Source organism: Vitis riparia, chromosome 18 (assembly GCF_004353265.1).
Source record: "Vitis riparia cultivar Riparia Gloire de Montpellier isolate 1030 chromosome 18, EGFV_Vit.rip_1.0, whole genome shotgun sequence".
NCBI lineage: Eukaryota > Viridiplantae > Streptophyta > Magnoliopsida > Vitales > Vitaceae > Vitis > Vitis riparia.
The window spans coordinates 3,161,013-3,178,083 of NC_048448.1; the positions used below are offsets into that span (position 1 = coordinate 3,161,013).

The 17,071-nt window shown below is 40.5% G+C and overlaps 1 protein-coding gene across 1 annotated transcript; it reads right to left on the reverse strand.

Annotated features, from left to right (window-relative positions):
• Nucleotides 1-724: 724 nt before the first annotated feature.
• On the reverse strand, nt 725-16,761 carry LOC117907304. The gene is made up of 6 exons (XM_034820806.1): nt 16,396-16,761; nt 14,833-14,950; nt 14,457-14,668; nt 14,341-14,368; nt 2,504-2,612; nt 725-1,024 (listed from the first exon to the last, which is right to left on the reverse strand). Exons 1-6 carry the CDS (start codon nt 16,666-16,668, stop codon nt 943-945), a joined length of 822 nt encoding a protein of 273 aa, XP_034676697.1. The 5' UTR covers nt 16,669-16,761; the 3' UTR covers nt 725-942.
• Nucleotides 16,762-17,071: the final 310 nt, after the last annotated feature.

Here is a 17,071-nt window from a genome sequence, read left to right on the forward strand (position 1 = left end):
AACTTCTGACTGTGTTAGCATATCAGATGCACATGGCCGTACGGTTTTAAAATTTCATTAGGCCAAACAAACCAAATATTCCCCCTTAGCTAAATATGAGCTTGCGGCCGAAGTCATTGAAGTCATGTTAAGATTTTTGAAATTATAAAATACGGTTAAGATGTTCTATAAAATAATAATAGATGACACATCTTTTTCAATAGGGCCGGTTCCTGCAGGATTAGAGGACTTGAATAAGTCTTTTAGACACAAAGTTACCTCTTTTCACAAGGTTAGGCATGAAAAATAAAATGCTTGGCAATGAGATAAAAGAGGGTTATAAAGTCCGAATCACCTTGCACCAATTGTTTTGTGAGCTGGAGTATGCTCTCACATTTCTACAATGGCAAGGCAAATACGACGGTTGTTCCTTCAACCTATATACCAGTTAGGTGCTTATCTTGGAGGCCCCCACTCTTTCCTGCAACCAGTAACACACAAGTAAAACAAGATAAAGAGGGCACCATTCTTTCCTGCAACCAATAACACACAATTAAAACAAAATAAAGAGTTCAATTCTCATCTCCAGCAGCTGAAGATTGTTTCCCCCTAATAAGCAAATTGGTGAGAATGGGTATTTGTGTACTCCTTTGTTCAATAGCAATTCCAAAACACTTAATCTAGCAACTTTTCATTATTGTTGCCATAGACACATTTTCCTAAATACATAAAAGCCAAATAGATAACATGATCAAGATCAACTATCAATCAATACCATTGATTCACCAATAGTCTGAATTACCACAAAATAACCAAGTACAACAACCATTGCAATATTTACAATAATGTACAATTAATTGAAATAAGAGGATTATAAGTTCAGTCTTGTCTGTACAACAGGAGAGAAAACAGAGATAAAAGAATATTTTTCCTTGGTTCAGTTCACTGAGGGAACAATGATTTTCAGAGTGCCTTCATAATGAATTTGCTGGTCGTGTGAACCCCCTTTGCAGCCAGTTTCATTACAGCACGACTCCTATACAACCTGCATTCCATATTTCATGTCAAGATTCAATGAATTGAACACAAAAACAATTCAGATACATATAAATCATGCAGAAAATGTCCACCAACTGATGCTCCAAAGCTTTGTTAAAGAAGTTTTATGAAAATCAGTATCTATTTATAGGGCATCACCAAAATGAATCACTTTTTTAAGTAGAAAAATATTGAGCATGTTGATTCAGTTGTGGTTAGAACAGTTTTCAGGTTCTTTTTTTTTTTCTCTTTTGATGGATTAGAACTGTTTCCAGTTTCTGAAAATAACAAATCAGATAACCTCTAAAATAGATGTTTGGCTAGTTGCTCTTAGAAAGCTGTTTTTGAAAACATACAGTAAATTGATGTCCTCAAGAATTTTGCCACTGACATTAAAATCATTGGAAACATGGAAAAAAAGGAGGGCTATTGTTTTTCATATTCTTAATATTGCAAGCACGCAATAACTAAAATGATCCAATAATCATAGGTTCTATTATATGATAAAAAAAATACACGTTTTTCAAAGAACCATTCATTTCTGTTGCCAAACAGACCTTTAATTTTCTATTGCTCACTTCATCAGGGTTTTAACTTTTAAGTTAGGTTTTCCACTATCAATTGTCAAAAAGATAACTGAAGCTAAATCAGAAATCATGCACGCTTAAAAATTTTACTAAAATCATTCAAAATTTCATTAGGTAACTAACAGTCATCAGGTCCAAATTAAAAGATGCTAAATTTTTTAAAATAACTCAAAATCAAACAAGAATGTTCTGAGACTTTATTAAAACACAAGACTATTGTTCTATTTGATCCATCCCCATGCCAATAAAGATTAATTTTTTTTCTACAGGTGACACTCTTTTTCAGGGGTACAATATTATCAACTTGAGAATTCCATCTCCTCATCACCCAAAAAGGCCACAAGGGCTAATAATGATAATGATTAAAATTAATTTGTTAAGGTTGCAGCATTGAATGAATATAATATAATAAATATCTCGAGCAGTTACAAGTTCTTCAAGTGCTCTTCACTGCTCTACAAGTTACAGGTTTCAGTAAGCTTTTTATGAAGAGATTATCAAGATCTGTTTGGACCCCAATGCAGGTAGTATGGTTCCATAATAAGCTTCACAAGGGATATAGGCAATTGTTCAACTAAGACTGCTAGACCCATATAACATCAGACAGCTCTTACAAATTTATCATTTCTGCAAGCATAAATTGGGAGCCGTTTGCCACCCCCCCCCAGCAAAAAAAAAAAAAAAGAAGAATTGAAGACATACTGCATGATAAAACTTGCCTTGCATTTGACATTCCATCAAAAGTAATGCCTAGAGGATCATCTTTAGCATGACTCATGATTAAAAAATTTGTGGAAAGTAAAATCATGTGTGTACTCTACTTTAGGTTTCTTTAAAAACAGCAGTAGGTTAAGAGGCAAGAGCATGCAATCAAAAGTTCGAAGTATAGGTAAACTCACCCTGCTAGGGCAATTCCCCAAGTCGCTAAGGTATAAAACATCATCCCAGCATGCCAAACACTTGCCATCTTTTCGTACTTGTTCATGCTAGATACTGATACTGACACAGCTGCAAGTTTCAAAAATTTCAGAGAGATGAGATGAGTAACAATCAATGACATGATAATACTTTCCTTTTAGTTTAGACAACAATCAGAGCTAGATGGTTATTAAATTAATAAAAGGCTAAAAGTATAATTATTCCTTTAAAGTTGCAGGAAGGAAGATTGAAGAATGTTGAGAAACCCTTTAGTGTCTAAAAACTAAATAACAAATTTCAAAGAGGTTCTAATATCAAGCATCAGCCATGTGAAAGTACCTACTAGGTGCCAAAAGTGCTTACAACAATTGGATATCAATGCCATTTAAGATTTAAAGTAAGTGAGCAAAATTTGAATGAGACCAGATCCATTATTTATTCTGCAAACAAAGATAAGCATCTTTCACACACACACACACATATATGTATTGTTGAATATAATGAATTTATAGTGTACAATCTTTCCTTTTTAGTATAGGTCACATGTATGGTAGTTAGGACTCCTACCCTTGTATATGTATATGTTCTTAATTGTAAGTAGACACAATGAATGAGAATCAAGGTTTTCTTCTCTCTCTCTCTTAACATGGTATCAGAGCCAAGAGAGAAAAATTAATTCTTTCCAGTTTCCCCGTGTCATCAATTCCGGGAAACCTTCCTGTGACCGTGTTTCATTCCGGTCACCTTCCCCAGACCCCAAAGTTTTCCGGTCGGTCGAATCGTCGTCAGAAAACATTCACCGCCGATGACTTTTCCGGCGACGTTTTTTCCCACACCGCAAGGAGCGCATGAAGGAGATCTCCAATTTTTCCCAAAGCACCGGAGCCAGAAAACCACCCACGCGCGTTTTTCCGGCCGGCGAATGCATCTCACGTGCCGGCGCGTGAGGGCGCGTGAGCCACTTTCCGGCGACGCGGTTCCTCCTCCAGCCTCGCCTGACGCCGACTAGCCACCCTTCATACCTGTTTCTGCCATCTGAGCCCTGCACGTGCCTCTTTTGGGGTTCTTTTGCCTCCGCCGGCCCTCCGAACAGTTTTTCCGGCGCCCTCCGGCTATTTATTCTCAACCCCAATCCCTGCACGTGCCTTGGGAAGTGTTCTTCTACCTTTCCGGTGGTGCCACGGTTGTTTTTCTTTTCCATTTGGTCTCTCACACGGGCGATTCTTCGGTTTTTCCTTCTTCAGCCGCATCTGAAGCCGTATTAGGGCTCTCTTCGATCCAAATATACTTCATTCTCCAGATAAGTGGATATGGCTACTAAAACTTCCATTTTTTCCTCTGTCATATCTGGATCTCCTATGATTACTTCGGAGAAATTGGTTGGCAGTGAACATTATCTTTCTTGGTCTGCCTCTGTTGAACTTTGGTTTATGGGACAAGGATATGAGGATCACTTGGTTACACAGGAAGCAGATATCCCTGAGGTTGAGCGCATACAGTGGAGAAAGATAGATGCCCAATTATGTAGTGGATTATGGCAATCCGTTGATCCCAAGATCCTTCTTCATCTTCGGGCCTATAAAACTTGTTTTAAATTTTGGACTCAGGCCAAAGGATTATACACGAATGATATCCAACGTCTTTATAAGGTGGCTTCTGCTATTGTCCATATCAGCCAACAAGACTTGGATCTATCTACTTATATTGGCCAAATTGCCTCTCTTAAGGAGGAGTTCTTGACTGTGATGCCTCTTACTCCTGATGTTGGGGCTCAACAAACACAGCTTGATAAGTTCTTCATGGTCCTTACTCTTATTGGCCTTCGTCCGGATCTTGAGCCTGTCCGCGATCAAATTCTTGGTAGTTCATCAGTTCCGTCCTTGGATGATATGTTTGCTCGCCTCCTTCGTATCTCGTCCACTCAGACTTTGCCATCTGATAGCATTTCAGATTCTTCTGTGTTAGTTTCTCACACTACCTCTCAAGAAGGACGCAGTGGTAACCGAGATAGAGGCCAACGTCCTCATTGCACCTATTGCAATAAACTTGGCCACACTCGCGATCGTTGCTATCAGTTACATGGACGGCTCCTCGCACTGCCCATGTGGCCCAGTCCTCTGATTCTCAGCTGCCTCAGACTCCGAGCTCCTCCGCATCTCAGGCATCTCAGGCTTCTGTTGCCTCTGTTGCCCAGCCTGGTAATGCTTTTGCCTGCCTTACCCACACATCTTCTCTTGGACCCTGAATTCTAGATTCTGGAGCTTTTGATCACCTATCTGGTAATAAGGATCTTTTCTCCTCTATTACTACTACCTCTGATTTACCAACTGTTACCTTAGCTAATGGTTCTCAAACTGTAGCTAAAGGTATTGGTTTGGCCCTTCCTCTGCCTTCTCTACCTCTCACTTCTGTCCTTTATACTCCTGAATGCCCTTTTAATCTTATTTCCATCAGCAAAATCACTCGTACTCTTAATTGCTCTATTACATTTTCTGATAAATTTGTGACCTTGCAGGACCGGAGTACGGGGAAGACGATTGGCATAAGACGTGAGTCTCAAGGCCTCTATCACCTCACCTCGGATTCATCTCCTACAGTTTGCATTTCCACTAATGCTCCTCTCCTCATTCATAGTCGTTTGGGCCACCCTAGTCTCTCCAAGTTCCAGAAGATGGTCCCTCGTTTTTCCACTTTGTCGTCGTTTTCGTGTGAGTCATGTCAGCTTGGGAAACATACTCATGTCTCGTTCCCAAAGCGTTTGAATAATCGGGCAAAGTCTCCTTTTGAGCTTGTCCACACTGATGTTTAGGGTCCTTGTCGGACTGCGTCTACTTTAGGATTTCAGTATTTTGTCACTTTCATTGATGACTATTCTCGATGTACTTGGTTATTTTTAATGAAAAATCGAGCTGTTATATTCTCTATTTTTCAAAAAATTTATGCTGAGATCTAGACCCAGTTCAATATTTTTATTCGTGTGTTACGCAGTGATAATGCCAGGGAATATTTTTCAGCTCCATTTACTTCATTTATGTCTCATAATGGGATTCTTCATCAGTCTTCTTGTGCTCATACTCCTCAACAAAATAGGGTAACTGAACGCAAGAATCGACATCTTGTTGAGACAGCTCGTACTATCCTCCTCCATAGTAATGTTCCTTTTCGTTTTTGGGGGGACGTTGTTCTTACCGCTTGTTATTTAATTAATCGGATGCCCTCCTCTGTTTTACATGATCAGATTCCTCATTTCCTTCTCTTCCCTGACCAACCACTTTATTTCCTTCCTCCTCATGTCTTTGGTTGTACTTGTTTTGTTCATATTCTCACTCTTGGACAGGACAAGCTTTCCGACAAAGCCAAGAAGTGCCTCTTCTTGGGATATTCTAGACTTCAGAAAGGTTATCGTTGTTATTCCCTTGAGACTCATCGATACTTTATCTCCGCTGATGTCACTTTCTTTGAGGACTCACCATTCTTTTTCACCACTTCTGAGTCTCTTCCTGTTTCTGAAGTCTTGCCCCTTCCCATTGTCTCCCCATCTGATGTTGTGCCTCCTCGACCACTTCAAGTTTATCATCGTCGCCCTCGTGTTGCTGCTCCTCTCCCTTTTGTTGAGGCACCTGCTGACTCACTTCCTATCCCTTCAGCTTCTCCTGCCCCGGCTCTGCCTTCTCCTGATGATTTACCCATTGCTATTCGGAAAGGTACTTGCTCTACTCGTAATCCTCATCCTATTTACAATTTTTTATGTTATCATCGATTATCTTCACCCTATTCTGCTTTTGTTTCTGCTATATCGTTTGTTTCTCTTCCAAAGAGCACCCATGAAGCTCTTTCCCATCCAGGCTGGCGACAAGCAATGGTGGATGAAATGGATGCTCTGCACTCTAATGGCACTTGGGATCTTGTTGTTTTACCCTCTAGTAAATCTACAGTTGGCTGTCGTTGGGTCTATGCAGTTAAGGTTGGTCCTGATGGTCAGGTTGATCGCCTTAAGGCCCGCTTAGTTGCTAAAGGCTATACTCAGGTTTATGGTTCTGATTATGGTGACACATTCTCCCCTGTTGCCAAGATTGCTTCTATCCGCTTGCTTCTCTCCATGGTTGCTATGTGTTCTTAGCCTCTTTATCAGTTGGATATTAAAAATGTCTTCCTTCATGGTGATCTTGCTGAGGAAGTTTATATGGAGCAACCTCCTGATTTTGTTGCTCAGGGGGAGTCTGGTTTAGTGTGCAGGTTACCCCGTTCTCTATATGGCTTGAAACAATCTCCTCGAGCATGGTTTGGCCGTTTTAGTTCTGTTGTTCAAGAGTTTGGCATGCTTCGCAGTACAGCAGACCATTCAGTTTTCTATCATCATAACTCCTTGGGACAATGTATTTATCTGGTTGTTTATATGGACGACATCGTCATTACAGGTAGTGATCAGGATGGTATTCAAAAACTAAAGCAACATCTTTTTACCCACTTTCAGACCAAAGACTTGGGGAAACTCAAGTATTTCTTGGGAATTGAGATAGCTCAATCCAATTCCGGTGTGGTCCTTTCCCAAAGGAAGTATGCTTTAGACATCCTGGAAGAAACTGGTATGTTAGACTGTAAACCGATAGACACACTTATGGATCCGAATGTCAAACTTGTACCAGGACAGGGGGAGCCTTTAGGAGACCTTGGGAGATATCGACGGCTCGTAGGTAAATTGAACTATCTCACCATTACTCGTCCAGACATTTCTTTTCCTGTGAGTGTTGTTAGTCAATTCTTACAGTCACCATGTGATAGCCATTGGGATGCCGTAATCCGCATTCTTCGATATATCAAAAGTACACCAGGCCAAGGTGTGTTGTACGAGAACAAAGGTCATACTCAGGTTGTTGGTTACACAGATGCAGATTGGGTTGGCTCACCCACAGATAGACGTTCCACTTCAGGGTACTGTGTTTTTATTGGAGGTAATCTAATATCTTGGAAGAGTAAGAAACAAGATATAGTGGTCAGATCTAGTGCTGAAGTTGAGTATCGAGCTATGGCTTTGGCAACATGTGAACTCATATGGTTGAGACATCTTCTTCGAGAGTTGAGATTTGGAAAGGATGAACAGATGAAACTCATCTGTGATAACCAGGCCGCATTACATATTGCATCCAATCCAGTCTTTCATGAAATGACCAAACATATTGAAGTTGACTGTCACTTTATTAGAGAGAAGATCACATCAGGATGTGTTGTTACAAGTTTTGTTAATTCAAATGATCAACTAGCAGACATTTTCACTAAATCTCTCAGAGGTCCTAGGATTAAATACATTTGTAACAAGCTTGGTGCATATGACGTATATGCTCCAGCTTGAGGGGGAGTGTTGAATATAATGAATTTACAGTGTACAATCTTTCCTTTTTAGTATAGGTCACATGAATGGTAGTTAGAACTCCTAGCCTTGTATATATATATGTTCTTAATTGTAAGTAGACACAATGAATGAGAATCAAGGTTTTCTTCTCTCTGTCTCTTAACATGTATGTATGAAAACAAAGTAAGCATTTTGAATCAATTACTAATCTTTAACAAATGCAAAACTTCTCACATTTTCATGCATAAGCACTTGGTGAACTTTGTCGACAAGGTACAATCATTTTTTTTTTTTAATAAATTCATTAGCCAGTGTTAAAATGAAAAAAATAATGTCGAAGAGGTTAAAGGGAAAGTAAGTGGGAGAGTCTGCAAAAGGGGCCCAAACCTCTCTTCCTAGGTCTGATTCAGTGGTAAAGGTTTGGCCTTCTTGCTAGAAGGGGCTGAGACCTGCATTTGTCTCAAGGTAGGGAAGTGTTTCAGAAAATCTTGGGTGGAGGGGGGCAGAAGGTACCAATTGGAGTTGCATAGTAACAAAGCAGGACGTTTTTTGTTTTGTACAGCTTGGGATGTGGAAGGCAAGAGATTCTCCTTGGTGTTTCCTGAAGGAAGGGGTGTGGTTGGGGGTTGGAAACTCTTGGCTGGAAAGTTGAGAAGTTTGGGTTTTTCCTTGGCCCAGAGGGGAGAAGAGCCTAAAGCCTCTGGTGGGAAGGAGTACTCCATAGTGGAGGTGGAGACTTCTAGCTCTGTTGAAATTCGTAATGCGGTGTGGCTGGAAATTGAAAAGAAAGTGATTGTCAGTAATGAGGAAGTTCTGAAAGGGAGCTTGGTAGGGAGATTTTGGGGGGGGGAGGTGGGGAACTCTCTGACCCGCCCCCTAACCTCATCTATCTTAAGTCCTGGGCTTAGTCCATTTGAAGGTTGAAAGGAAATCTTCACCTAGCTCTGTTGAGAGGACCCCTTATCCTCTTCGAGTTTGAAGATGCTGGTGAAGCTGAGTAGGTGTTCCATATAGGGGTGAAGTGGTTTAGGGGAAAAAGTATCTTTTTGGATTGGTGGAACACCTTTGTTGGGTGTCTCACTGAGGACAAGGAGTTTCGCATGGTGTGGGTTAGAATTCTAGGTATCCCTCTGCATCTTTGGGGGAAAAATCTGTTCAAAAGTTTGGGGGAAGCTTGTGGCTGTTTTGTAGCTGTTGATGAGGATACGTCAGAACACAGGTTTTTGCAGTGGGCTAGGATTCTTGTTAGAGTAAGAGGGTGGAACTTTCCTAGTTCCCTGCAGGTGGTGGTTGGTTCCACCAGTTCCGCGATCCATCTGTGGTGGGAGACTCTTCCTTGGAAGAGTGAGGTGCAACCCTTGCAGCGTTGCAAAGGAAGGGGGGGAGGGGATGAGGGTGTGGATGGGTCACACACCCCTCAGAGAGTAGCTAAAGTTCTTTCTGTGAAGGGGACTAGCCTGGTGTCATTGGATGACCCGCTGTTCTTTGCAAAAGGGGAAAAAGGCACCATCCCTGATGTGATGGAAGCAGTTATCGGTGCAGAGACCAGTCTGCCCCCTGCAAGTGATGGGCTGGAGCTTAGTAGAGGGGGCCCTTCTGAGTTGGGCCAGGCTGCTTTCTTGTTGGGCCCAGAGAAAGGTGCTAACATTAAAAGGCCTCCTTTTTTTAAAGCCCAATTAGATTTGGGTCAGAACTGCCCCTTAAGGAGAGGGGAAAAGTTTGTCTTTGGATCCTTTTCTCCTCCTCTCCCTTGTGCTTTTCCTCCAGATCGGTGCTATAGCAACTCGTCGACTGCGTTGGCCTCCTTTGAAGGCTCGGATCCTTGTGCATCAACTCCGATGGTTTTGGTGGCGACTTTGAAGCCTTTGGCTGATGATGCCCTTCTAGAAGAAGTCCTTAGATTCCAAGGTACACTCTCTTCATCCCGTGGGAAGGGCCTTCTTCTTCTTCTTCTTCTCTTTCTTCTTCTCTTTAGGCTTCAGGCTTTGCTGTTGTTGGTGGGGACTGTAGAGGGAGTGTGCTTGTGAAGGTAAGGGGTGATTCCCTCGAGATGGCTTCTCCCAACACATTAGAGAAAGGGGTTGAAGCTATGAAAGGGCCTCTGTCTATGGTTTTTCCAGGCGGCTTAGAGGTCGTCTTCCCCGAAAATGTTTATCTTGGCGAGGGGCTTGCTTTTCTGAAAAAGAGCTCTCCAAGTTCAAAGAGTTTAGCAGTTTCTTGGGAATGCCACTTAAGGGGTGTGATAAAGAAATCCGCTTGTTGTTGAGTAAGTAGTGGAAAAAGGCTGGTAATGGGACCCCTTGTAAAGGAAGGAAAAAGAAATCGATGCCTGTTTCTCACTCTGAAAGGGAGTTTAGGAGGTTGGATTATTCAATCAATTATGAAGATTCTGCGCTTGCATCTAGAAGGAGTGACAGAAAATATTGAGAACTAATTTCAATGGATTAATAAAGATCAAAATCCTCTCTTGGAATGTTAGAGGGCTCAATGATGGGGGGAAACGTAAACTGCTTAAGTCAATGGTTAGGTCCCAAAAGGCAGATTTGGTTTGTCTTATTGAGACAAAAATGCAAGAGATGTCGTTAAAGGTGGTGAAAAGTCTAGGTGTCGGTAGGTTTTTGGATTGGGGTGCAGTTTATGCTAGGGAGCGTCCGGAGGCATCCTGATTTTTTGAGACAAAAGAGTTTTGGTCCTGTTGGAGCTAGAGTGCGGAGGCTTCACCATCTCGGGTCGTTTTAGGAATGTGGAAGGTGATTTTGTTTGGGTGTTCACTGGTGTCTATGGTCCAGTCCTCTCAAAGGAAAAATAGGACTTTCGAGATGAGTTGTGTGCGATTAAAGGCCTATGGGACGATCTATAGTGTGTAAGGGGGGATTTCAACTCTGTTGGATTTCCAAGGGAAATGAGGAATGAGTTCAATTTGACAGCAGAGATGATTCTCTGAAGTCATTGAGGAATTGAGACTGAAGGATTTACCCTTTTTTGGTGGCTAGTTCATGTGGTGTGGTGGCTCTAACTCTCAAGTTGCGTCAAGATTGGATCGTTTTTTAGTTTCCGATGAGTGGGAGAACCACTTCCCGGGTACCTTCTAATGCACTCTTCCCAGAATTGCCTCTGATCATTGCCCCATCGCTCTAGAGATGGGAAGTGTTAAAAAAGGCAAGACCCCTTTCCGTTTTGAGAATATGTGGCTGTTAGCGGATGGTTTCAAAGAGTTAGTGAGGAAGTGGTGGACTAAGTATCCAATTGCAGGGAATAGTAGTCATTGCCTTGTTGAGAAGTTGAAGGCTCTTAAAAAAGATGTTAGCGTGGAACAAAGAAGTTTTTGGCAACGTCCCCTTTAAGAAATCAGAAGCCTTTTCTCATGTTCAATTCTGGGACTCTAAAGAGAGAGATAATCCCCTTGCTATTGAGGAGGCAAAGGTTAGAAAAGAGGCTTTGGAGGAGTATAAGAAATGGGCTTTATTGGAAGTAGCTTCTTGGAGATAGAAATCTAGGAAAATCTGGCTAAAAGAGGGCAACAAAAAAGCTAAGTTTTTTTATAAGATGGCCAATGCCAGGGTGAGAAGGAATTTATTATCCAAGGTGAAAATTAAGGGGGTTACATTGACCGACAAAGAAGAGACCAAGGTTGGGGTGTGCAGGGCTTACCAAACTCTGTTGACTAAAAATGGGGACTGGAGGTTGAGTCTTGGGAGTCTTCAGTTTAAAGTGTTGGGAGAAGAAAGGTCTAGAAGCTTAGAAGAGCCCTTTTCGGAAGATGAGGTGTTTGAAGCCCTTTCCAGCCTTTCTGGTGACAAAGAGCCAGGCCCAAACGGCTTCACCCTAGCGTTATGGCAATTCTACTAGGATTTCACTAAAACTGAGATTATGTCTCTCTTCGAAGATTTCTTCCACTTCGGCACATTCCAAAGGAGCTTACACTCCACTTTCCTAGTTCTAATTCCAAAAAAAGGGGGTGCGAAAGAGTTGAAAGACTTCAGACCAATTAGTTTGGTTGGGGGATTGTACAAGCTTCTCGCCAAAGGCCTAAAAAACAGGTTGAAGTCAGTTGTGTGTGGGGGGGGGGGGGGTTGGTTTCAGATAACCAGCATGATTTTGTTCGAGGTATACAAATTATGGATGTTGCCCTAATCGTAAATGAGGTTGTGGATTCTAGGTTAAAGGCCAACGTCCCTGGCCTCCTCCTAAAATTGAACATTGAGAAGGTGTTTGACCATGTCAATTGGGACTACCTCTTTGTTGTCATGTCTAATATGAGGTTTGGAGAAAGATGGATTATCTAGCTTTTTAGTCTTAATCAACGGAACTCTTTCCAGCTTTTTCCGCAGTACTAGGGGCTTGAGACAAGGCGACCCGCTATCCTCCTATCTTTTGATTTTGGTCATGGAGTCTCTTAGTCAGTTGTTGTCTATAGCCAATTGTGGGGGTTTCATTGAGGGGTTTAAGATGGGAAGAAACAGTGGGGAAGGGAGGGACTTGCTTCATCACCTATTTGCTCACGACACTAATTTTTTGCAACACCAATAGTGAAAATCTGAGATACTCGAGTTGGGTGTTTTTGTGGTTCGAGGCAATTTCCAGTGTAAAAGTGAATAAAGATTAAAGTGAGGTTATCCCCGTAGGAAGGATTGAGTCTTTGTAGGATGTTGTTTCGGTGATGGGATATAAAGTTGGGAAGCTTCCTACTTCTTATCTAGGACTTCCTTTGGGTGCCTCCTTCAAAACTTCTAGAGTGTGGGATGCAGTGGAAAAGGGGTTTAGGAAAAGATTGTCTTTGTGGAAAAGGCAATATCTCTCTAAAGGAGGGAGGCTCACCTTGATAAAAAGTACTTTATCAAATCTCCCTATTTACTTTCCATCTCTCTTTGTTATTCCGTTGAAGGTGTGTGCAAGACTTGAAAAGATTCAAAGAGACTTTTTGTGGGGCGATGGTGCCTTAGAGAAAAAAACCCCACATGGTGAATTGGAACTTGGTTTGTATTGATAAGGAGGGAGGTTTGGGAATATGTAGACTTGTGGATTTAAACAAAGCCTTGGGAAATGGAGTTGGAGATTTGCGGTAGAGAGGGAGCCTTTTTAGAAACAAGTCATCATCAACAAATTTGAGTTAAAGGAAGGACGGTGGTGTTCGAGAGTAGCAAGGGGAGGCTACGGTGTGGGGGTATGGAAAGCCATTAAAAAAGAATGGGATTACAGATCTCATTTTATTGTTGGGAATGGGAGAAAGGTCAAGTTTTGGAAGGACTTGTGGTGTAAGGACCAAACGTTGAAAGAAACTTTCTCTAACCTATACCGATTGGCAGTTAACAAAGACGAGTATGTGTCAAATGCTGGGGAGGGGAGTGAGGAGTCGGGTTGTTGGAATCCTCCCTTCTTAAGGCATTTTAATGATTGGGAATTGAAAGAGGTGGAGGGTTTGTTCCGAAATTTGAATCCTTTGATGGTAAGAAGAGAAGTGGAGGATGTTTTGAGCTATAAAGAAAGTAAGGATGGCATTTTCTCTGTTAGATCCCTCTACAGCTCCTCCACGAGGGCCTTTAATGACCCTTTTCCTTGGGGTCTTATTAGGAGGTCTTGGGCTCCTATGAGGGTGAGCTTTTTTGCTCGGGAAGCTTCTTGGAACAGAGTTTTGACCATCGACCAACTCAAAAAGAGGGGATGGAATATGCCGAATAGGTGCTACTTGTGTAAAGAGAAAGAGGAAACTACTGATCATTTATTCTTGTTTTGTAAAAAGGCTACAATGCTTTGGAGTTTGATTTTCTCCCTTTTTGGTGTGCAGTGGGTTTCGCATTCTTCAATTAAAATGAATTTGCTTGGTTGGCATGGTGCCTTTGTGGGTAAGAGAAGGGAGAGATTTACTTTATAGAATGACTATATGTCTAGATAGATGTCTAGATAGGGGAAAGGTTTTTTTGGCGTTCTGATTGTATACTTCGTGTGTACTTTATTGTTTTCGCCGCTTCTAGGCACTTCTAATACAAGCTCTATTTACCTATAAAAAAAAAATGGAGACTCCCTCCTATATCACATGCCCATATTTACTGAACATGTATGTCAACATTTGCACTTGAAACAAGCATGCTTGGTGTGCCTGCATAATATGATACAGATGAAAGCAACAAAACTAGTGCAGAAAGTATATATCCATCTAGAACTGCACATGCTTACAAGGTTTTATCAATATTTGCAGTTGAAAAAAAAACAGGCTTTATGTATTAGTGTGACATGGGACAAAGTAAAGCAACAGAGTATAGAAAGGGGAAGTCATTTTACATCCGTCCAGTAGGGTTGCTACCACATGTTGCAGGTTTTAGCAAGTGATAATGGTTTATAATATACCATAAGTTCAATAATGCCATTTTTCTTTTCTTTTCTTTTCTTTTCTTTATTTTAATTTTTGATGTGCACCACAAGTTCAATAAAACAAGAATAGTCAATATTGAAAGTTCACTGCATGCATACCCTTCTGCAGCTCCTCTGGTGTCAAATTCTGCAAATCCAGGGGAGGAAATCAATGAGAGGTGGAGATGCATCAGAAAAATTGGAACATGAGCCATACGTTTTTTTTAGTTACATACCAGGGTTTTTGGGTTTGACAAAATGCATCTCGCAATAAAGTTGGCTACCCCATCCACGACATGTTCCTCACTAATAACTACATAATTTTCATCATCAATTTCACTCCATTCTTCAACTTTATTAGGAACTGCTTCATCTGTGACCCACACCCACCAACTGGGTTCTTCAGGATCAACATTAATAAGAATTTCAGCAGAATGCAAATCCTCCCCTGATCAGAGAAACAGAACCAAGCAACCAGCAAGGGCTTAGCATTAACTTCTTTTTTTTTTTTTTTTTTTTCTTTATAGGAGATTAGCTTTGACTTCAAGAAAAGTAAGAGCTAATGGCATTGAAGCATAAAACACTATATTGCCATTGAATAAATCAAAGAACCTGTGGCCTCCTTGAAAGGAAAACCATTGGTGGCCCCATCAACTGATGCACCATGGAGGGATTTAAGTCGACTTAGGAAGTGTTTAGAGTCCACAGTAGCTGCAAGACGAGCATGCAGCTGCAATCAGGAGCAAAAGAAAACACAATTTTAGCTTCAACTTCATGATTCTCCGTGAATATTCAATATTCCAACAAAGAAAACCCCATTGATGGAATACTTCTTAAAAAGGAAGTAATACAATGCAAATTCAAGATCATGGTTTAATGTTAGTATACTACGTGAAGAAAAATGAAACAAAAAGTTTCACAAGTTCAAATAACTAGGCTTGAATCCCCAATGCAATGGAGACATAGACAAGTAAAAATCATCTATTGATATTTCCAATTTTCCCACTACATTTTTAGCAACTGATCTTTGAACAAAGCATCGATTGTGAATTTTTGCTCATCACTCCCTCCGTTCTAAAGCAATGATCTTTCATGTCAAAGTCTGCTAAGTGTGGCATAACCACCGCACATGCTCCTACTCTCATATTTTCCATCCCTTTTTATTTTCAATTAATCCCACTCCTCAAGTGGATTGCTAAGCAGATTATTTGGCAATATTTGAACCATCAGAAATCACCATTTTAACTTTGTTTTCTGTGAGCAATAAGAATTTGCATGGATATTTTGAGAATAGTACATGGCATGCCCATTTGTCAAGACATGCACCTTATTGAGGAGGTGGGTCTTGTCAACTTTACTCTTCCATTTTAAATATTTTTATTCTTGAGATTTATATAATTGTACATTGAAATTTATATAATTCCATTACTTTTTTATTGAGTGCATTTTTACAATGCTTGGAATTTTAAATTTTTTATTGATTGGATAAGATTTTAAATCGTATCTTATAAAATTGATATGCATCTCAAGTCACGTTTCACATTTCACTTTTCTGTGTTGTGCCTAAGTTAAAGGAGACTTTAGCACCTTAAGTGCTCTTGTGACTTTTAAAACTATGGACATACCAAAGAAACAGTTCATTAAATTACAAGAAGAAAGTAGACATCCCAGTCCACTGCACAAAAAATGTCCTTTCAAAATGTGTGTTTATATCCCGTCAAAATCTATTGTGTTTGCGACCATAAATGCCCCGTAGCACACTCACAATAAAGTGGCCATTACACAAAAGCGATGGTATGAGTTTCAATAGTTTTTGCCGGGACAACAACAGTGATTTCAGAGTTCTTACGCATGAGTTTTCACGCAGTGAAACGGATTACCTGTTGATAATGAACAAACAATCCATGAAAAAAAAATGGGAATTACCAACAGAACGATTAAATAAGAATTCACAAATCAGTCAATCCATAATCTGAAAATACCCTATAACGCATCATCCCGTTATCATATATCACAAACAACCAAATGTATGTTGTCTATGGACAGTCTTTTTCTCCAGTCTTGAATTCCAGATAAAACGTCGCAAAAAAATAAATAAATAGATAAAAAATAAAAAATAAAAATAGAAGAAAGAATTTGAGAAACGAGCCGAGATACAGAAAAAGGTATACGCACATCGGGGGGGCAATCTTTAGATAAGCAAGGCGAAAGTGAGAGATCTCGAAGGAGCTCCAGATTCTTCTGAAGCAAGCTTCTGAGACGTCGATTCTCCGTTCGGATAGACTCTAAATCATGATTCGACGGCGGAGAATCATGATCATGATTATAATCGTGATCGTGGTGATGCTGATGGATATGGTGATGAGTTTCGATAGCGGACCAAGCCACCTCGGCAACCTCCAAGACAGTCTTCGCCACTTCTATGGGACCATTGCCGTGTCCTACCATCGCTCTACCGGCTTATTTGTTTTGCCCTAATTGGGAAACTCGCGAACCCTAACGTCTTCTCTTCAAGCTCTCGTTCCTCCTCGGCGTTTTTCCTTTTAGACGGATAGCGATTACGTGTCTTATATAAATCACTTCCCAAGTCGGGCGTAGGAGCTACGGTAGGCTCTGCTGTACTGGAACTTTTTTTTTTTTATTCACCGTTTTTTACTTAAATTTCTGTTGGTTGTTTGTTCCCTTATGTTTCTAATTTGATGTTTTTATCGATTTTTTTAATAAAATATTTATAAAAAATCGATTCTAAAATTTATTATATTTTGTAAAGTGCTAAATAATGAAATAGATTATTTAGATTTTTTTTTTTGTTATTTAGATTTTTTTTAAGAAAGAAAACTTTAGTTTAAAA